Source organism: Micromesistius poutassou (genome assembly GCF_964030765.1).
Source record: "Micromesistius poutassou genome assembly, chromosome: 16".
Taxonomy (NCBI): domain Eukaryota; kingdom Metazoa; phylum Chordata; class Actinopteri; order Gadiformes; family Gadidae; genus Micromesistius; species Micromesistius poutassou.
This window is the reverse complement of record NC_140286.1, coordinates 6,783,755-6,805,305: the sequence shown is the minus strand read 5'-3', so window position 1 is coordinate 6,805,305 and position 21,551 is coordinate 6,783,755. Positions and strand designations below refer to the sequence as shown.

The following is a 21,551-nucleotide window of genomic DNA, read 5'->3' as shown; positions in this document are numbered from 1 at the left end:
AGCCATTCAGAGTCCAACCCAATAGACCGCACCTGTTCAAACAGTCAACGGAATCCTGCCAATCAAGTTATCCCTGTGTAATATAAGAACTGAACAGGGAGTGTGGGGGGTGGGGGGGGGGGGGGGGTCCGCCATATAGAGTGTTGTTGGTGTTGTTGTGTTGTTGTTGTTGGTCTGTGATATTTAGACCGGGAGATTGCAGCTCTTTGCTCTTCTGACTCATTCACCCTGTGGCTTCTCTCACAGTCTTCGATGAAGGGCCTGACTTTGATGCCTTCGGATCTGGCCGGCCGCGACCGGTCTTCCGGGCGGAGCCTCACCTCCAATTACCTCCCTCTCTGCCTAGAGAACAAGGTCCTAGCGCAGCACCAGCCATCAGCGGCCTCCTCTGACCTGCTCTCCCTCTGCCCGTCCCTCCAACCCACCCAACTGAGCTCCACCACATCCGCCTGCCTCCTCTCCACCTCTGGCCGCTCTCCCGCCTCCACCTCCATCTCCTCCCCTCTGTTGAGCACCCAGAATAGGCTGCTTCAGGCAGCGTCTACCACAGCCAAGCCCTCTGCTCTGCTCTGCACCTCGCTGGACACGGCCCGCGGCGCGCTCCTCAGGCGCTTCGCTCCCCTTCCGACACCCTCCTCCTGTCTCACCACACCGGGGAGCGAGGATGAGGAGTCGTCGTGGGGCGGAGCAGACGAGAGGGACGGAGCAGGGGAGGAGACGTTCTCTCAGTGGTCCAGGGGCCAGGAAGCCAGCTCTATATATGAAACCGTACGTTCTCCGTCTTTTGTTTTGTAATGTCTTTTTTTTCTAACTTTGTGTACCTTTTGGTTTGGTCTATTGGATGAGAAAAAGCATGCGTCCTCTCGCATGCAAACAATGCAATCAAAGGTCAGTTTTAAGTAGTTTGTAAGAAATGGCATATCCATCCATTAGCCATTATTGATTGAAATGTGCTGTTAGAATATCTGTGTCGAGATGACTGTGCCTGCCACTGTAGGAGGGCATATCGATTTTAGACTGCTCCAGACTAGACATTTCTGCCCATTCAGGGCATCTCTTTCCTGATTGGTTTGATACTCATCTTGCCTGTCAATCACAGGTGCTTCTCAATGGCGGGGAAATGTAGGAGGGAGGGAGGGAGGTTAATGTTTTTTGTTTGTTAAGTAACTATACATGGTCAGAGGTCGGAGCATTTGTTTTCATCTCAAATATGTTGGAATTTGCAGTCTTCTTCTGGCGACGACAGCGATGATGATGATGATGATGAGGAGGATGATGATGATGACATCACTGCAGAGATTCCGGTCCTCGACATTGAAATGGCCAATCAGGAGCAGGATCAAACATTGGCCATCATGCCAGAGGAATTTCCCGAACCCCAGCGGGAAAAAGACGTTGAGGCGGAATTAAATGATAAAAAGGTAAGATATCCTGAGACTCTCCATGTGTCATGTAACCATACAGGAGTGTGGTGGTAAAGTTTTTGATCTTCTTTGAGGTCTCTACAGGTTGCATGTTATCATCATCCCATTTCACATTACTGATAATAGCTCTTGAAATTTCTTTTTTGTGGTGGTAACTTACAGCTACATTCATTTGATTTGTGGCTCATGATCGAGAGGGAAAAATTGTAATCGAATCGCCTAATCACACCGGCACAATTTGTTGTTGCTGTCGTTTTGCCTCCACCCTGGTGCCTCCACGTTCATCCATCCATGAGCAGCCTATTTCATTGCTAATGTTTAATGTCTAATCAATTATCTCCTAAACAATTCCCCAGTCATCAGACAGTGCCCTGTGATGTGTTATTTTTTTCCACCACTAGCGAAAACACTGCACGACCAATATAAATAACTCCACACTCTCTTTCCCATCCAACCTGCTGTGAAATGAACCATCCTCTCTACTGCAGTATCTGCTGCTGAACGCCGTGTTCAGCTCCCTGCTCAGCAAGAGTAACACCCTGGGCCAGAAGAGCCTGGACGAGCTGGAAGGGGTCTGGCCTACCATCGTTACCCTGGCGACGGACATCTCCTCCTTGGACCCTCAGTTCCTCCTAAAGGTCCTCCTTGATTTGTCGTTCTGTCTCTCTGTCTGTGCCGTCTGTCCGTCCATCTCTCCGTCAGTCAGTCTGTCCGTCCGTCTGTCTGTCTGTCTCTCTGAAGGTTTGCATGTCCGTCTGTCCGCCTCACTGTCTGTCGGTTTGTCTTGCCGTCTGTCTGTCTGTTTGTATCGGTTTGTATGTCTGCCCATCCATCTGTCTGTCTGTCTCTCCTATCTATCTGTCTGTCTTCAAACTACATTGTGTTGGAACAGGTAATGTTAGGTGTTATGTAATTCCATATATAAGATCTAGGTCTAAAAACGAATTTCAACAAAACTAGAATAAACATGCAAGGCCCATGTCCCATCGTAGGGTACCCTATCTTCAGTGATTCTGTTCTTGCATCCTCCTGCATTGGTAAAATGGAATTTCTCATTTCCCTTTCTGGTAGATATGAGGAATAGAAACCCAAGTCCTCAGACAGTGGCTCTTGATCATATGGTTTCATAGATCAGGGGACATAACTAAAATACATAAAATAATAATAGACATAAAAACATCTATATTAGACGTTTAAATGCAGGTCATGACTGCTATCTGTACAGGACATAACTCAAATCCAAACGGGACATATCAAGATCTGAACCAATGTCAATCTCCCAGGTGACAAACCTTATATACTTGAATATATTATTATCATCATTCAATCAACAACAACAACAAATAGCAGGAGAAAAAAGCAACCTTAACTCTCCTCACAAATATACGCATATCATATTCAAAGAGTGATGGGATTTGAAGTCAACTGGTTATCCGTGTGTTGTTACCAATGTTTGCAGGTGGCGGTTTACACCCGGCAGGAGCTGAACATCCGTATCACGGCTAACTTCCTGTTGGCCCTGGCCGCCCACCTGCCCATCACCAAGCCTCATGTGCGGCGCTATTATTGCGCTGCTGTGCAGCTCCCCTCTGATTGGCTGGAAGTAGCCCGCCTCTACAGCACGGTAAACACTCTGACCACAAAGCATTTTGTAAAGGGAAATGGTGGTCACAAGTGCACAGACACCTCTTATGGTGTGTGTGTGTGTGTGTGTGTGTGTGTGTGTGTGTGTGTGTGTGTGTGTGTGTGTGTGTGTGTGTGTGTGTGTGTGTGTGTGTGTGTGTGTGTGTGTGTGTGACAACCAATTTCCCTTATAACTTGTGTTTGGTTAAATGTCACAACCTTCGCTTCTGACTTCTGTTGAAAATTAGAAATGATGTATTATGTATAATAATATGAGGAAACGCTTCCACCCCTTGAAGCTGCTTGGTTGTTGTAGACGTGTTTCACACCACCTCCTTTGCACTTCTAGCGTTAATTTATTTATTTCACGTCCAACTGATATTTTTTAATTAGCTCTTCTTTTATTTTACTTCTGTATACATGTTCTGCAACAAAGCATGAGCTTTGGCCTCAAAGTTTCTCCATAGAAAATATTAAAATAAACTATACTTGCATTAATAGTGGAGGAGAGTGGTTCTATGGACTCATTATTTCAAATAATCAAAAAGGAATGGCTGCGTTTAGGTACAAATGCAGTGGTTTGAAATTTGTTGATAAGAGGGAAACCAGTCTTTGTCTCTGTCTCTGTCTTTGTCTCTGTCTCTGTCTCTCCCTTCGTCTCTGTCTGTCTCCCCTCCCTCTCCCTCTCTCTCTGTCTCCCCTCCCTCCCTCTCTCTCGCTCTCTTGTGGTGTTCAGTGTTTCAGTCGCTCCATGCCAGCCTGTCTGAAGAAGGCCATGGCGGACAAGTTCAAGCAGTTCAGCGAGTACCAGTTGGCCAAGTACAACACACGCAAACACCGTGGCAAACACAACAAGAAATCCAAAGCCAAGGTATGTTTATGGCCCGAACTGTCAAACACAGGAGTCCTCTTTTTCTTCACTTCATGCTCCATGTTTTGTTGTTTCAGCGTGCTGTGCATGCCTTTGTATGCCCTGGCATGCCCTGGCACCAGTGGGGGTATTTAAAGCTACATTCAGCTTGTGTAGATCGCCCCATTCTGTTTTGATTGAATTGTGTTTTGATTGAGTCTCAATGTTCTCAATGTATTTGTTTGACTGCTGGCCATTGCTATAAAGCCAAATGCATGAGAAGCTCATTCAAAACATTGTATCGATACAAAGTGAGGCTGATCCCAGGATAATGTGATGCAGGATGATTAATGCATTGTTTCAACCTCAAGGATCCTTCAACAAAGTATGTTGAAGGATCGCCTTGAAGTATTAAAAATATAAATCCAGCAATAAAGTGATGCATAATGATTTAAGCATTACAAATATGTAAATCCAGATGTGGTGTACATCGGCTTTTTTCATGACACGTCATGGAGTTCAATAACTCTAGCACCTCATTTGGCTATTGAGGGGCAAAGCAGGAAGTAAAACCAGTCTTGGAAGGGTCTTTCTAATGTCAGTCCTCTGGTGGTTCTCCTGGGCTATAGAAACACAGTCCGGAGCAGGTTTCCCGGTGGGCCAAGATGCTCTCCATGGAGGAAAAGCTCTTAACAGAAATGGTGAGCCCATTCGTTCTACTCAATGCTTTCGTCGACCTAGCTTGAATATTTATACATTCCTCATTTTGAACACAGCAATTTATTTCACTTGAATTTCACATCGTAGTGATGATGTGAAACCAGGAAGTGTTTTTTAGAAGTCTGACCAATCGGGCTGAAGGTCATGATCTCGGGGAGGCGTTTCGTGCCCACTGGTTAGATCATTTTCAATCTCGGGTTAGAGATTTTTATGTTTCGGTGTTTAGTGATAAGATGATGATGTGTGGTTTTGCTGGGTTTAGGTCCAGGTAAGGACTTGAGATCAGGCCCTTAACAACCACAGCCATCGTTTTACAGTTTAGGGAGGTTCTTCGCGATTTGTCTGAATGCAATTTTAAAGTTGTAGCGGCATGCATGATGCTTGCCATTTGACCCGACAGCTGAATGGGGCCAAAACCCACACAGTGGTGGATAAGAAACAGAAAGAATTCAACATGAAGAAGATGATCGCAAGGCTCCACATTAAAGAGCCGGCCCAGCATGTCATGGCTGTACTGGGAAAAAAGTAAGACCCTCACTCACTCACTCACTGATCTTTTGCCATGCGGGCCACTTGAGCCTGCATGAGAACCTCACCCAGATGTCTGTAGCTCAGTTGATTCAGGGTCAGCTTCTGAAGCCATGCAACATGGTTTCACCCACAACCATTTACTGAGGACTTTAGGAGAAGTGTGTGTGTGTGTGTGTGTGTGTGTGTGTGTGTGTGTGTGTGTGTGTGTGTGTGTGTGTGTGTGTGTGTGTGTGTGTGTGTGTGTGTGTGTGTGTGTGCGCACGCGCTCATCTGTGTCCATGCGGTGCACACCAGATACCCTGCGGGTGCGAGGCAGTTCATCCACAGCGGGCTGAGCGGGGAGTGGGACAGGAAGAGGGCCGGACAGCGCATGAAGCTGGAGCAGCCGGAGACCTGGGAGCGGCTTCTCAGCCAGCAGGGCAACAAGGCTGCTACCTGGGAACGGCTTATAGGTCTGTCCCAGACACACGCACACACAAGCACACGCACACAGACACAACGATGCACCAATGCAAAGGGGCATGATGAAATACAGACAGACAGACATGCATACACAGACATATTAAAGAATAAATAAACAATAAAAAATCTAATTGAAGGGACAGTGCCTTCTCTGGTGTAACATGGTTAATGGAGTATTTACTGCACGATCAACGGCAAAAAGCATTTTGATATTAATTTGTGCCGATCGGAAACACTGAGCCAATCTTTCACCAGAGGAATTTGTTCTTAGTTACACTCTAACATGGTTTTTAATTTCATCCATTTGCCTAAATTAGTTATTTGCTCTATTTCTCCATACAAGCACTTGGTTTATTTAGTGTGATGTGCTCTGTAGACAACAAGTCTCTGCCTTTCATGGCCATGCTGAGGAACCTGAGGAACATGATCACTCAGGGTATAAGCGAACCACATCACAAGCAGATCCTCGATCGGCTGACCAATCAGGTGAGAGAAGGCCGACCACTGACCAATCATGCGCATTATGAAGGGAAAATCCAATTAGCCTCAAGTGGGGTGAGATGTGGTCACTTACAGTTGCAAGGAGTTTGATTTGAATTTTCTGTGATCTTAATCTTGCATGGAGAGTTGCAGAAGTCGTACTGTTATTTATTACCTTGCTATTGTAGTACTGGGGTAATGAAAATTATATTTTACACTCATACTTAGTCGATGTCTTTATCTGCTTTATCTTTTATCATTCAACGTTTCCCCAGAGATAAACATCTGGCATGATCCCTCCTTTGTACTTGTATAAGGATCACATGGATGATATGATATGCTTTTGGTTTTAGAAAGCGGTTGTTCAGAGCAGACAGTTTCCCCTAAGATTCCTCAGTGCCTACAAGGTCATCATGGAGTTGAAACAGTCTGGTGAGTTTACAAAACACACTCACACACACGCACAGTCAACACATATGCAAAACTATTCACTGATACAATGAATGCAAAAATACTCACTGGTAAAATATATGCAAATATACTCACGGGTAAAATATATGCAAAAATACTCACTGACACCATTTTATGGTATAGTAAAGGTGTCTGCAAGGATAGTGTTGTGGTTGATGCCTACCTGCTTCCTAATGACCTGTATCTGAATTCAGTGTACGTCTCTTTGGCTATCCGCATCTGCTCAATTATAAGCTAGTCAATATTAATACTAAATAAAACCACATTATACCAAGATAATTTCATCTTTAGACAAAGCAAGCATTATCAGTAAATTTTCATAGAATGTACATTCATTGTCCATAAGTGTTTTTCGAACTTGGGATATTCAAACTCGACTTGGGATATTATTCTTGAAATAGACACATTTACAATAATAGACAAAAATATATATATATATATCATATATATATATATATATATATATATATATATATAATCCGAAAATAAATATATTATTATAAATTGTTCAGTAAAAATAATATTGTGGCTTGTTATCATCACATGTTTTCCATTGCTTAGAAACAACAAATTAACTCAGGGAGCATAAACAGTGTTGAAGACTTTTTCCTCCCATTGTTTCCCATTGGCCATAACCTTTTTGCAGTAATAGTAGTGCATAAAGGGGGCGCATGCTCTCTTTTCTCCGCCCCTGCATGTGTATTTATCTATTGTTTTACCCTTATGCATATAAGGTGGTCCGCGAAAGTCCTTGATGACAATTGATGACTGGTCTATAAGACCACCATCTCATTCAGCGACGCTGAGCTAAGAACTCCCAAGATTAAAAGAGGCCATACTGCACTAGACCTTCTCCTCTCTCCTGTCCCCCTCTCCTCTCCCAGCATTAGCGGTGAGGAAAGCTCCGCCCACAGACAAGCAGATTCTGTTTGGGATCCTGAAGAAGTATCCTACGAGCAAGCGCATCCGCAGTTTCAACTGGAAGACTGCGTCCCGGGGAAAGCAGCGGCTGCCCCTGGCGGTGCCCTTCATATACACCCTGTACAAGCGCAGGAAGGCTCTGCTGCACGAGGGCTAGTATGTCTTTCTCTCTCTCTGCATCATTTAGAAAAAACTGTCAATTTCCGAATTTAGTGGTAACATACTAAATGTCAACTTTTTCATTTGTATGTCTGTCTGTCTTCCCCCCCCCCCCCCCCCCCCAATTGTCTGTCTTTCTGTCTGTCTGTCTGTCTGTCTGTTTTAGTAAATGCCAATATAGTGTGGAGCTGATGGAACGCTACAGCAAGGCCCTGGAGACGGCGGTTCAGCTCTCCTGCGTCCACAACATCCCTCCTCTCCCCGGCCGCACCCTCATCTTCATCCCCGTTGATACGAGCATCTACGACAAGTTCAACACCGACTTCTGCTGCCCCAAAGACCCTGAGGAGGAGGAGGGAGAAGAGAAGCAGCAGCAGCAGGAGGAGGAGGAGAGTAAAGACAGTACGATGGAGGCGGAGGAGGAGGGCAAAGATGGGTCGGAGCAGGGGGAGGAGGAGGGCAAAGATGGGTCGGAGGAGGAGAAAAACAAAAGGCTCCTTACTTCTTCTGTAAGTGTGTTTTGTGTCTGAGACTGTTATTGTCTGTTATCTTTCTTTTATGAGACAATTGAGGTTTTTTTTCATGCAATTGGTATACCATCCTAAATACATTGCAAAGAGGTTTGGGACGCACAATATATGTTGTCCGGCGGCCAGTCTGTGAATACCACCATCCTGCATAGCGATATAATGCACTCGTTTCTTTATCAGATTGTCATCGATGAGCGGGGTCCCGCTTTTAACGCATGCTTTTTTTTCTTTTTCTGCCCACTCTGGGTGAACCCCTCTCAGGTGCAGGAAGTGGCCATTCTGATCTCGCTGTTGATTGGCTGCAGCGCCGAGGAAACCAAGCTGTTTAGTTACGGCTGGGCCCATTTCTCAGAGGTCAAACTGAACAGTCACGTCGTGCTGGAGAACGTCAAGAGAGTGACGAAGCATGTGGAGGTAAAGGCCTCGGTTCTCCCACAGTGTTAATGAAGAGGTTTCTCAACAGTTGTCCGACAATGCCAAATTGTGGGGACACTGATGGATGTGAGCTTATGATTGACTGGAGCATTGTCAGAGGGAGCATTCGCTCATGAATTAGGTTTTTGTTAATGGTGTGATTTCACCATGCCAGACACTTGTTAGCGGTGGTGTGAATTTCTATCGGTTGCCTACCAACAACCACTTCTGAGACCTCTCTTATTTGACAGGACAGACTTAAGCTGTGTGAGTGATTGAGTGAGTGTGTGTCAGTGATATTGATACAATGTAATGACATTCAGGACTTTTACTAAGTAATCATGCAAATTGTATAGTTTGTCATTTAACTATCTTTTTATATTGGACTTTTATTTCCTTTTTTTTTACCCTAGGAGCCGGAAAGAGAGCATAATTCAGGCAAAATGATGAATCTCAAATCAGAACTGTTTTCAAAAGAAAACAAGGTTTGTTTGGACATTTTATTGCATGTACATTTGTTAATTGGAGCTTAATTAGATGTTAATTTGTTAATTGGAGCTTAGGGAAAGTTATACAACTTTCTTAACAATGATATTTCAAAATTATTTTAACTACTACTAATTTCTTAGAACAATACATATTTCAAATAAATACTCATCATTATTTAAAACAATTTCATGAATGTATTGATTCCCCCTAGCCCTTTTTAAATTGGATTGCAGTATTGACTTGGTCATTTCATGTTCTTCTTGATGATTCTGGACACAGTGGGACAACATTGTCGTCCTGGTCAGTGATGGGAATGATTCTGAACTAGAAAACCTCTGCACTAAATACATGAACGAGCCAAACAGCAAGAACTGTCTGCTGATGAAGCTCTTCCTGAAAGAAGGGTATGAAACTCTCTCCTTGCCCATGGTGTCTCCTATACTTCCTTCAGGCCTGTCCCAACTCTAGGAAACAAATGTCTTGCTATGTTTAGAATTTTTTTGAAAATTTGCTATTTTACATTCACCAGACTACTCAATTGGGTGGAATCAATTGCCTGAATTGTTCAGGAAAAGATAAAGCATCGGTATGTTTTGTTTCTGTCCATACTCATATTCACCTTTTCAGCTACATGGAAAGCGAGAAACTGGACAAGAACAACAAGAACAGGTTGGGCTTCGACTTTGGCAGTGAATTCCGTGGTGTGAGTGAGCAGATCCTCAGGTAAATCCTTCCGTTATACTAAACACATGCTTCTCGTTTTTGTTTGTAAACTTCTCATTTTGGCCCGCTGGAGGTGTTCCAATAATACTACTTTGGGGAAATTGATGGCATATAGGGCTTGTAACATCGGAATGCATCATGGGATGTCTTGTTGGTGATACTCTGTAGTAATGTACTAATGTTTAATCATAAATCAATGTGAATACACCATAACCAAGGTAGATAAAAAAAAACGGTTTTGCCACGTCCTCAGTGAAAAACACTGTGGCATATTCACACACAGCAATGTCACCCCATAATGCTAAATAATCTCACTATTCATTACTTAACCATGACCAAAAAAACTATTACCACCCAACACAATAGCTAACCGTCCTATGCTCCCCAAAATGGAGGCCGTCATTGCCCGGTGTCTCCTGACCTTTAACCTTCTGCGTGATGTCAGGATTGTGGCGGAGCGGGGGTCGTCCAGGCTGCTGCAACACGTGGAGCACATGGACAAGGTGCATAAAATTCCTCCACCAGAGGGCGCCACCAAGCATCCCCACACAACCAGCGCGGTGGTGCCCATACCAGCCAGCCCTAAACTGAGGTAATGCGGTGATGCAAGTTAGCTTGAGGTTGGGTGGATGCAAACCCAGCGGAGAAACAAATGCACTGTGTAGGGAGAGGGACATTGCTCATATGATAGCGGGAGGTCCTCTCCCCTAAATGGAGTGCAATTGTCTCCGCTGAAGACTTAAGTCACTGGGACACGATACACACTGCATGCATAATGGTCAATAATATTTAGGTCCAATAATGAAGCATTTTACAACACTTGTCAATAACATATACCTCCAACTGTGTGTCAAGTTTACGCTCATTTCATTGCTACATTGCTTTGACTCAAGCCCGTAGGCAATGTCTTGCCTCTCAATCATTTCAACACAGAAAACTGTAGGAGTGGGATAGGTTTTCTGTGTTTATCGTGAGTAGTTTTGACTCTTACTAGAAAATGATTGACAGGCCAGATGGATTCCCCTAACCTATCGTGGACAAGATTCCCTGACGGAAATTCTCACTAATGGCTGACGGATGGCCACACCATCCCTAACAAAGGGACTCAAATGATAGCTCTCGAATCTTACCTGCCCCTTGACAGACAGACAGACAGACAGTACAAAGAGGCTCAAAGCATCCACCTCTCCACCCTCCATCTTCATCGAATCCCCCACCTTCGGTGTGGGTTCTGTGGGGTTCCCTCCTCCACAGGTGGCGCGGCGTGCGCGTCTTCATCTCCTCCACCTTCCGGGACATGCACGCCGAGCGGGACGTCCTGGTGCGCGCCGTGTTCCCTGAGCTGCGGCGGCGCGCGGCGGCCCACCGCCTCCACCTGCAGGAGGTGGAGCTGCGCTGGGGCGTGACGGAGGAGGAGTCTGGCCGGGCGGCCGGGCTGTGCCTGTCGGAGGTGTGCCGCAGCCAGATGCTGGTGGGCATCCTGGGGGAGCGCTACGGGATGGTGGCCTCCACGCCCCCCCACCTCCCGGACCTGCCACAGCACCGCTGGGTAAGGGAGGAGGCTGCGTGATGGGTTGGGTGGGGGAGGGGGTGGGGTATCTCTATCGCTCTCGCTCTCTCTCTCACTCTCTCTCTCTCCTTCGCCAATCTCTCTAGCTCAATTTCATTTCACAAAAAAAGTTTGAAGTCCAACTGCTACTGCGTCTCTCACACTCTTCTCTCACACTCACTCACTGCCTCACTCTCTCACACTCACTCACTACCTCACTCTCACACACTCACTCACTACCTCACTCTCTCACACTCACTCACTACCTCACTCTCACACACTCAATACATCACTCACTCACTACCTCACTCTCCCCCACTCACTCAATACCTCACTACCTCACTCTCCCACTCACTCACTACCTCACTCTCTTACTACCTCACTCACTTACTCACTCTCTTTGGACATTTCAACCACCTAAAGCCATACTCTTAAACAAACGCAAAGTTTTCCAATTCATGTCCATTAGTTTGTTCATTTATTGATTTATATAATTTTTTCTTTTTGCATCATATTTTTTATATTCGGCTATTGCCAATATTAATTCTTGGCATCTCTATTTTTTCTGCTTCTGTGAACACCCAAATGTCCCCTCCTGGGGATTAATTAAGTGTTGTCTAATAATAATAACTATATCCTGTACATGCAGCTGGCCTCCGCCCCGTCTGACCTGTCCATTACGGAGCTGGAGATCCGCCAGTTTGAAGCTCTGTACCCCGACGACATGAACCAGAGAGCCTTCTGCTACTTCAGGGACCCGGCCGTGCTGCAGTACGCTCCCTTTCTATCCTCCTCTCCTGTGTTTTCAAACCACTGATCCACTGATACAGCAACCATATAACTTGGTTAACAATATAACAAAAAATTTTTTACTGGGGACAAATTCCATTGACATATTTTCATTCCAGCCCAAGTTGTGGACTGCTATACCAAATTAATATTGAATATTGAATATTGAATAACGTCATTTGTTAATTTTTTACAAAATAATTGGACTTCTTTTTATTTGATTTCCACAGGTCCGTCCCGGTGGCGTGGAGGTCCCACTTTGCCCCCGAGTCGAAGCAGGCCCAGGCTAAGATGTCCCAGCTGAAGAGCAGGATCCTGGAGAAGGGCGTGAAGGTCACAGAGGGGTGAGTGCTCCTCTCCCCTCCTCCGTGTGCCCATGGTCTCCGTGTTCTTAAAGGCTTAAAGGGGAACCTTCACGCTTTGAGTACTGCTTCATCCGTGTGTGACGAGAGAAATATGCGGTCCACAGCATCAACATCTGTTTCCACAGAGAAAATCACAAAGAAGTTGGCCCATTGACGTCATTGGTTTTGGATTTGCATTCGCCATTTGGAAAATTTACGTCAATGGTCCAACGTTTCTGCATTTTCTCAGCCGTAGTGGAGTCGATGTTGCAGACCTCAATGGTCTCAGTAATGAACGGCATGTTAATTCAACTACATGTCAGGGGCTAGCACAGTGTGTGGGTATGCTGGTATGTCTGACTTGACCTCTATATCTGTTCAAGATTAACAAAGTTCTTAATCTTATCTACTAGCTACCCATGTGAGTGGGATGGGGTTGTGGGTGGAAATCCCTATCTGAAAGGCCTGGAGGAGTTTGGCAAGACAGTGCTGGAAGACCTCTGGACGGCTGTGTTGAAGCAATACGTAGAGGTGAGTTTGTTCGAACAATTCAGGAACTAACACTTTCCTAACGGAACAGAATGTTTTGATTCAAAAAGGTGTGTGTGTGTGTGTGTGTGTGTGTGTGTGTGTGTGTGTGTGTGTGTGTGTGTGTGTGTGTGTGTGTGTGTGTGTGTGTGTGTGTGTGTGTGTGTGTGTGTGTGTGTGTGTGTGTGTGTGTTCCACACAATACTGGAGCATACACTATGTGATTATGGGATCAATGTGGTGCACAACTGTTCCTCTACTATAACACTCAAGTCATTGTTTAAAGTCTCATGGACTAATAGTCATTTGAGATCCAGTCCTCCGGTCTCTGACACAAACCATAACCACATCCCCTGTCCCCACGGCGCTCTCTGATTGGTCAAGGAGGGCGACGACGAGGCGCAGGCCGCCGCCGCCGCCGCGTCGGAAGTCAGCGAGCAGGGCGACCACCAGGGGGCGCTGCAGAGACGCTTTCACGGCCGGGCCAAGCTGCTGGCGGAGGCAGTGGAGAAGGTGCAGGACGTCCAGGCCAAGGGTGGCGTGCTGCTGGTGCACGGCGCTGCTGGAGAGGGCAAGACCGTCTTCATGGCAAGTGGTCTACGCTGCTTTTGGTTCTGCTTCAGGTCCCCATTTCAAAGGTTAAAATCCATGTTGATATTTTTGGGGGCAGACACAATTCAATGTGTCTTCATGTTGAGTCCACTGGTTTCTGATATCTGCTCAAAAAGGATAGCGGATAACTTAAGTCACTCGGCCAGCATTATCAAGCTTTTCCCGAGCGGGAAGGCAAGCTGAGGCCATCCTGTACGGACACAGACGTTCTTGCCAAACATTTCTGTGAAATGTCAGCCCTCCTAATTTTCTAGAGCTAGAAAGTGATTGTGCTAACATCGTTCCTGATGATGTACAACTCAAAGCCCCAACCCTGGTTTATTTACTCCAGAATCTATTTAGGTTTCAAACCTATAACCTATCCGTTCCTCCACACAGGCCGCCCTGGCACACGCCCTCAGAACCAGCCAAGTGTCCAAGCCCAAACCTGCCTGTGACGTCATTTCCTACTCTACTGGAGCTAGCCAATCGGCACGCACCGTGGAGAACCTCCTCCACTGTCTCGTCCAATGGCTGAGAGCCAGGGAGAACAAGGAAGAGCAATCGCCACTTCCTGTGTCTTACACGTCAGTTTGTGTGAAGTTTTTCTCACAATAATCATGATTTGTTGGCCAATGCAACAGTTCATTTTTAAAATAATCTGTATATTATTTCAGAGATTTAATCAAGGAATTCCGGTTGAATTTAACGGACGTGCAGAAGGACAAATCGCTGGCCCTGCTGGTGGATGGGGTGGACCTTGTCCAAGACAGCAGGGGGCAGCTTAATTCTGATTGGATGCCGCAGGAAGTTCCCAAGGTGAGTCATACATGCATGAATTAAGTATTTTCCTAAGCTCAGGCAAACTAGACCAGCTAAACTGATCTTACTACATTGAATGTCCCTAGTCATGGTGCTGTCACAGTTTATGATATGTCCCAATTTATGTCCCAAAAATGGCAAGATGTTGAAGATGTTGGTTGTTGTTTTTTTGATTATCCAAATACGATTCCCAAAGATAATACTTAATATGGGATTTTCCTTAAATGTATTATTATGAGTTGGAATAAGAAATTGCTGTGTGGTCATTGGTTGAGCTGTGTTTTCTGTTTTTCAGGGCATGTGCTTGGTTGTGAGCGTCACAAATGGCTCGGCCCTTCTGCAAGCCTTGAGCAAGAAGAAGGGCGCCATCTTGTTTCCTCTGGGACAGCTCTCCATGACGGACAGGAAGGAGATAGTTCAGAAGGGGCTGGACATGTTTGGGAAGAAACTCAGTGATGCCGCCTTTAACAATCAGGTCCTTCTTCAAAATAGTTATTGTATATCAACACGTATCTGCTTAATGAAGTTAAAGGCAACATTGGAAATTAACAAAGTAAATCTCTGCATGTAGATAACCATTTACATATTGTGTGTGTGTGTGTGTGTGTGTGTGTGTGTGTGTGTGTGTGTGTGTGTGTGTGTGTGTGTGTGTGTGTGCAGCTCCAGACACTGATGATGAAGAACGGAGCAGGCAGCCCTCTCTACCTCCACCTGGCCTGTGAAGACCTGAGGAACTTTGCCTCCTTTGAAAAGGTCTGATAATACCGATGTACTCTAACACACCACTCACGATGGAACCAAAGCAGTGAGGCTCCTACCGGTCACCTGACACGCGTATAATTTTCAATGTTTGAAAGATTTAACCCATCTGAACACATACGTAAAATCTTTTTTGCCACGTGTTTATTTCAACCATCATGTTGCTGGAGGTGTGCATAATTGGCCAATAGTGAACATAAACTCGGCCAGCACCACCAGCGCTAGTCCGATAAACATCCTGTCCGAACGTTCTTAGAAAAAGTGTGTCAAGATCAAATCAACACGTATAGATTGGCCACTGTAGAAATCCCGTTATCAAAGTTCCCTTCTGAAAGCCTCATCCACTCGGAGCTTGAGAAGGAGTTTCTCCATGGTAGAATATCTCCATAATGAAACAGGAAACAAGGCGTAGCTCCGCCCCTTTCTGTGGTTGGTTTCCGGCCCAGGCTCTGCTCCGCCCCCCAGAAGTTCTGCTATAACACAGTTCGGACGGCTGGATACAAGATAACGTTGACCGGGATCTTGATATTACAGGCTTTTTTCATTTCGATTTTTTATCATTTAATTTAATTTGATGTCATTTAAACGGCTTGTGATATAGGGCTGTATAGAAAAGAACAACAATTAATTGATTTAAATTTCTACTGTTATTCTCAATGATGATATCCCCATCATCACCTCCACCATCCCTATCCTCTTGTGTCGTGTTCCCCAGATGAAGGAGAGTCTGCAGCAGCTGCCCCAGTCTCTGAGCCAGCTGGTGGGCCAGGGTCTGGACCGGCTGTGCTCCCAGTACAGAGCCGTGGGGGGTCTGCGTCTGGCCCTGGGGGCCCTGGCCCTCAGCAACACTGGTAAGACATGGCTCACCCACCTCGGTGCTTACTTCAGCAGAGTGAACCAGGTTCAACTGGTGTCAACTCTCTCCCCTCTCTCCCTTCCATTTGCCCCCAAGAACTCATATTGCACATTTCAATCCATTTACTTTTTTAAACTTTATTTTAGACATACCGTTTGTTTTGCCTTACTTTTGCACTATTCAGAAGAATTATAATTTATTTTTTGTAAATATTTCTTATTTTATTTTACCTAATTTTCTCCATTTCCTCCTTATTGAACAATTGGTCGGAGTCGGAGACAAACATGATTTCGATTCCTCTGTTTGTCTGGCACATATTTTGGAATTGACAATAAAGTGTGTGTGTGTGTGTGTGTGTGTAAGGCTTGCGAGAGGGCGACCTGTACAGCCTACTGAACTCTTGCGCTGACCGGACCTCAAGCAGCGGCCTGCTCCCATGGCCGCAAGTGCTGCAGCTCGCCAGGAAGCCCACAGGACGCGTTCCCATGGCGACCTTCACTCAGATGGTGCGGAGTTTACAAAGGTACATGGTAACAAAATAGATTAGAAGTGGTTTGGCGTCAAATCTCTCCGAAAAACATTGAAGAGGAAGAAAATGCAGGTGGATTAAAATCAAATTTTTTGCCTTCAGTTGTGTGATAAGATGTTTGCTGTTCTACATGCGTATTCAAATTAATATCTTTGTAATATGTATGTAAAATATGAAGCTTCTTAATGCGAACATCAAACATGAAAATATCCATCCCGTTTAGTTTTCTAATCCTTCTTCACTTCAGCCTGATTGGTCCGGCTCACGGCACAGACGACCTGCTGGCTCTGACCAACCCAGAGGTGAGGCAGGCCTTCCAAGAGCTGCTCCTCACTGCTGGGACCGACCGCTTCCGCAGCCACCAGATACTGGCAGGTAGAACACACACACACACACACACACACACACACACACACACACACACACACACACACACACACACACACACACACACACACACACACACACACACACACACCTACAGACAGCTACAGACACCCCTACACACCTCTAACCGCGCCGTGTCTTTACCTGTTCCCGCGGTAGCCCACCTGTGGGCGGCGGCGGACCCCCAGGGGACGGGTACCTTCCTCCACTGTGAGGCCGACCACATCAAGCACTTGCCGGAACACCTGGTGAGTGATGCCCCCCCCCCTCCACCACCGGTACCACGGTTATAAACCCCTGTAGCGCTGTCCTTACACTCACCTATCCCTATCCAGAATAGGTCAGCTCAGGTGTAGTTTCTTTTTCTTTATTCCTAACCTTCTCTCTGATTGGCTCCGGGCTAGATGAAAGGTGACCAGTGCGAGGCGCTGGGCTCGCTCCTCTCCAGCTACTACTTCCTGTACGCTAACGTGCGCCACGGTCTCGTGCACCATCTGCTGGGGATCTACGGCTCCTATGGTGAGTCACGTGATCTCATGTAGACGAGGTGTGTGTGTGTGTGTGTGTGTGTGTGTGTGTGTGTGTGTGTGTGTGTGTGTGTGTGTGTGTGTGTGTGTGTGTGTGTGTGTGTGTGTGTGTGTGTGTGTGTGTGTGTGTGTGCGCGCGCACCCAGCCTCATCTCACACGCCTCCCCTCCACCCTCCCCCAGGTGGCAGCTATGGCGACAGCGCCGACGACTGCGGTGAGTTCCTGCGGCGCCACGCGGCCCTCCTCACCTCCTGGCCGCCGCTCTTCCTCCAGCAGGCCCTCAACGAGCCCCCGCACGCCGTCGCCCACGCCTGGGCCCGGGGTCTGGTGGGAAACGGAGGCCCCAGGGGCGTGGTGCGACTCATGAACCACGACGGGGAGTCCAGACCGGAGGCCTGGTAAGCCCAGACACCCGGCTGGGGGAGGGGCGCGAGGGGGCTAGCGGTGTTCCGCCAAGGGGTGTCGATTCAATTGTTTTTATTTATTTTTTTATATAAGTTTGAATAATAAAATGTTGGATGCATTGCTCTTGGTTGACAAGCTCAAACTTCAGCTTTTGGTCTTTATCGGATCAGGGCAAAGAAAAAAGAACGATGTTTATATTACTATCATATATTATTTTATGTATTATGATTGTATTGTGTATTGTCTTGTATTCAATACGTTGAATACAATATATTAAGGCTATAATCTGTGTACAATAATTTCATTTTTACGTACAAGTCTTTAAAATTTGAAGCTTTGAAATTGAAGTCATTGTGTATGCACACGCTGAATCCAGTGAACTGGTGTCCACCTTCTCGTCCGAGCCCACGTGCGTGGCGATGAATCCCTGCGCAGAGGTGGTGGCGGTGGGCACGGGCCAGGGAACCCTGCACCTCATCCACACACAGACGGGACAGGTGAGCCAACTCACAGCTCTCTGTGTCTGATTGGTTGATTGAGGGCTCTGTCTGATTGGTTGATTGGGGGCTCTCTGATTGGTGGTTTGAGGGCTCTGTCTGATTGGTTGATTGATGGCTCTGTCTGATTGATTGATTGAGGGCTCTGTCTGATTGGTGGATTTTAGGTAAAACACAACATAATTGAAACATTATTTAAATATTGTAATACACGTAACACATTCAATGCTAGATTTAACTTAATGCCAAACATTCCCATCCTTTCCATAGATTATCCATTATTTAAATATGAATATTGTTATTTTTTTAAGTGAATGTTTGATGGCACAACTAGAGACCGCTCCATGCTCTCAACAGGTTGTGAAATCACTGGAGAGTAGCTGCGATGGCATATCCGGCTGTGTTTTCTTGACAGACGTGACCCTGGCTACAACCTCCTTCAACGGGCAAATCGAGGTCTGGGACACAGAGAATGGCTGCAGGTGAGGTGGGGGGTGCGCACAAGTATCATTTTGGATGGAATTAGCCACTGCATGCTTTTCAAGTTTTCAAACAAACCCACGGTATTCTTTTGGCAGGACTGCCCTCATAGAAGGACACTCTAACAGGATTACTGGAAGTGATGTGTCCCCAGACAGAAAGCATCTTGCAACGGTCTCCTTAGACTTTCAACTGAAGGTTGGTGTTATTTTACTCAGCCTTCTAACGACAATCATATAATGTATGAATATTATACTGTTATTAAATATCTAAATAATTCACAGTATTCTATTGAAATTGTTATAATACTAAAGAATTCTCCTCAGGTGTGGTCCACTTCAAAGGGTCACCAGGTAGCATGTCGGTATGGCTACAGCCCCATAAACTGTGTGACCTTTAACCCTGCGGGTGACCTGCTGGCTTTTGGTTGCTGGGACGGAAAAGTGCTGCTGTGGAACTGGCTGCAGAGCAAACTCATAAGGGTAGGGTGAGACTAGAGAGCATTGGTCTGCTCTCCTCTTACATACTGGTTCAATTTTCCCTGTTTGAGTCCTGCAATATAAGCAATAATTACTATGCAAATGTATAAAAAAGTATTTCTAACTTTCTAACTAAAATCATAATTTAGGGGGTCTCTCACTCTCTCTTTCATTCTCTCTCTCTCCCTCCCTTCCAGTGTATAACCGGCCACGAGGGCTCTGTCCGTAGCCTCTCCTTCTCCTCCACCTCCTCCACCACACTGGTCTCTGGCTCCCTGTCGGGGGAGGTCAAGGTGTGGGCGGTGCCGGAGGGGACGTGCGTGGGGAGCTACCAGGCCCACCAGGGGTCCACGGCTGCACTCACCTTCCTGGACCAGGGGAACAAGCTGCTGAGTGCCGGCTCGGACCACACGGTCAGTCCGCACGCATGCATGCACGCACGCACAAGGCTGACTCACTCACTCACAAAACGTGCATGCGTGCATACTCTCACTCACACGCATTGGCAACAAATCAACTTAAGACTACCATTCGGTTCACAGAATACGATTGAGTGCTCAAAGTGTACCTTAGCTCTGTCTCTCAAACTGATAACCAATGCATTCATTAAAGGAAAGAGAAACAGTGTTCCTCAGCTCCTGTTATATATATTCTTTGACCATTCAAAGTATTGCTGATGACATCTGTGTCTCCTCTTCATGTCTCCCTCTCAACAGCTGCACCTCTGGTCGGGGGGGTTGGGCTGCTCGTTGGCGACGTTACGACAGGAAAGGGTAAGGTGATGCAGGAAGCAGAACAGAAAGATAATGTGTTCTAAATCAAATCAAATATTTGACATATTCATATTTGTCATATTTGTTGAACAATCTGAATCTGATGTACTAGTACAAAGATTGGAAGTTATACAGTTCAAAGTATAAATCTTTATTCAACCCTTGAAGAAAATGCGGGGCACTCACACCAAAAGAAAAATGGAAAATGGTTCAAACAAAGCAGAATAAAACCACAAGGGGGAGTGTGTGTGTGTGTGTGTGTGTGTGTGTGTGTGTGTGTGTGTGTGTGTGTGTGTGTGTGTGTGTGTGTGTGTGTGTGTGTGTGTGTGTGTGTGTGTGTGTGTGTGTGTGTGTGTGTGTGTGTGTGTGTAATATCCTATCATCCGTGAAGTATGAGGACACCGTAGACCCAGTGATGTGTGGTAGTAGCGAGTGCCGAGTGAACCTGTAGCCGGTGGTTGTCTTCAGTGTGAGCAGGCGGATCTTCGGAAAAGGCCCAGGTCCTCTGAGGCCGCCGCGCTCTGCGTGGCCGTCAACGGGGATTGTGCTGTGGTGGGTTACCATGGCAACGGCTTGAGGCTCTTCAGTCTGGATTCAGGTGTGTGTGTGTGTGTGTGTGTGTGTGTACGTGTGTGTGAGGTAGGTTTTGCCTCACACAGTTTGATTAGGAAAAAGAAGTGTCCTAATGTCAATGTATGTAAAAAAAAAAAAAAAAAAAAAGAAACATGTGAACGTGTGAATATTCTGTGCATCATCTCAGTTTTTAAAATCCTTGAAGGTTTTGTTGATTGTTGAAGGATAATGACCAAATATGAGCATCAAGGAGGTTTTTCTGCATTGCGTCTCTTGCCTCAATTCAACATCACGATGAAAGATTATTTAGAGCCACACCCTGCTACCTCAGGCGCTACCAATGTCATCCTGGTGTGTGTTTAAGTATTTCCTCAAATCCCCATGCATAAAACAGTTAATTTGAACTCACAGCAACCATTGTGTTTTGGTTGCCTTTCTTCTCCTTAGAAACAAGTCACTGGGCCAGCGAGGACCTCAGGGTGTCCGTGCTGTGCCTGCTGTGGCTGTCTACCCCCGACACAGACACAGACACAGACACGGTGCAGGCGGGGGAGGAGCGTCTCGTGTCGGCCGGGGCAGACAAGCACCTGAGGGTCTGGAAGAAAAGCGAGGAGGGGGAGGGAGGAGAGGTGAAGCTGATGCCAGTGGGAGACTTTGGAGTGCAAAAGGGAGAGATCTTGGCTCTGGCTCAAAACTCCTCGCATCTGGCCTCTGCCTCTGGTGACTCTCTCTAATAACTTACCCTTTTTATCTCTTCAGGCACTAATTACACGATTATCGTTTTCCCAAAGAGTAAACCTGATTGTATAGTTAGTTACACATAATGGTTCACAATTTTCAGACATAATTATAAGGCAAATTAAAG

General features: G+C 46.0%; 1 protein-coding gene across 1 annotated transcript in view; it reads left to right on the top strand.

Annotated features, from left to right (window-relative positions):
* tep1 (telomerase-associated protein 1) overlaps positions 1-21,551 on the top strand; it is a 28,095-nt gene that overhangs the window by 646 nt on the left and 5,898 nt on the right. The window contains exons 2-41 of the mRNA XM_084481194.1: positions 247-768; positions 1,227-1,421; positions 1,913-2,062; positions 2,884-3,048; positions 3,784-3,918; positions 4,527-4,598; positions 5,018-5,142; positions 5,443-5,600; positions 5,987-6,096; positions 6,444-6,522; positions 7,446-7,638; positions 7,808-8,150; positions 8,433-8,585; positions 8,999-9,070; positions 9,354-9,478; positions 9,702-9,797; positions 10,243-10,389; positions 11,052-11,346; positions 11,996-12,117; positions 12,366-12,479; positions 12,893-13,010; positions 13,392-13,595; positions 13,998-14,185; positions 14,276-14,417; positions 14,716-14,895; positions 15,081-15,173; positions 15,895-16,030; positions 16,399-16,558; positions 16,812-16,939; positions 17,111-17,199; positions 17,356-17,470; positions 17,661-17,877; positions 18,261-18,381; positions 18,739-18,863; positions 18,960-19,059; positions 19,188-19,343; positions 19,538-19,753; positions 20,057-20,113; positions 20,582-20,711; positions 21,134-21,406. Of these exons, the coding sequence (XP_084337320.1) occupies positions 253-768; positions 1,227-1,421; positions 1,913-2,062; positions 2,884-3,048; positions 3,784-3,918; positions 4,527-4,598; positions 5,018-5,142; positions 5,443-5,600; positions 5,987-6,096; positions 6,444-6,522; positions 7,446-7,638; positions 7,808-8,150; positions 8,433-8,585; positions 8,999-9,070; positions 9,354-9,478; positions 9,702-9,797; positions 10,243-10,389; positions 11,052-11,346; positions 11,996-12,117; positions 12,366-12,479; positions 12,893-13,010; positions 13,392-13,595; positions 13,998-14,185; positions 14,276-14,417; positions 14,716-14,895; positions 15,081-15,173; positions 15,895-16,030; positions 16,399-16,558; positions 16,812-16,939; positions 17,111-17,199; positions 17,356-17,470; positions 17,661-17,877; positions 18,261-18,381; positions 18,739-18,863; positions 18,960-19,059; positions 19,188-19,343; positions 19,538-19,753; positions 20,057-20,113; positions 20,582-20,711; positions 21,134-21,406 (6,313 nt within the window). The 5' untranslated portion in view covers positions 247-252. The remainder of the gene's footprint in view (positions 1-246; positions 769-1,226; positions 1,422-1,912; positions 2,063-2,883; positions 3,049-3,783; positions 3,919-4,526; positions 4,599-5,017; positions 5,143-5,442; positions 5,601-5,986; positions 6,097-6,443; positions 6,523-7,445; positions 7,639-7,807; positions 8,151-8,432; positions 8,586-8,998; positions 9,071-9,353; positions 9,479-9,701; positions 9,798-10,242; positions 10,390-11,051; positions 11,347-11,995; positions 12,118-12,365; positions 12,480-12,892; positions 13,011-13,391; positions 13,596-13,997; positions 14,186-14,275; positions 14,418-14,715; positions 14,896-15,080; positions 15,174-15,894; positions 16,031-16,398; positions 16,559-16,811; positions 16,940-17,110; positions 17,200-17,355; positions 17,471-17,660; positions 17,878-18,260; positions 18,382-18,738; positions 18,864-18,959; positions 19,060-19,187; positions 19,344-19,537; positions 19,754-20,056; positions 20,114-20,581; positions 20,712-21,133; positions 21,407-21,551) is intronic.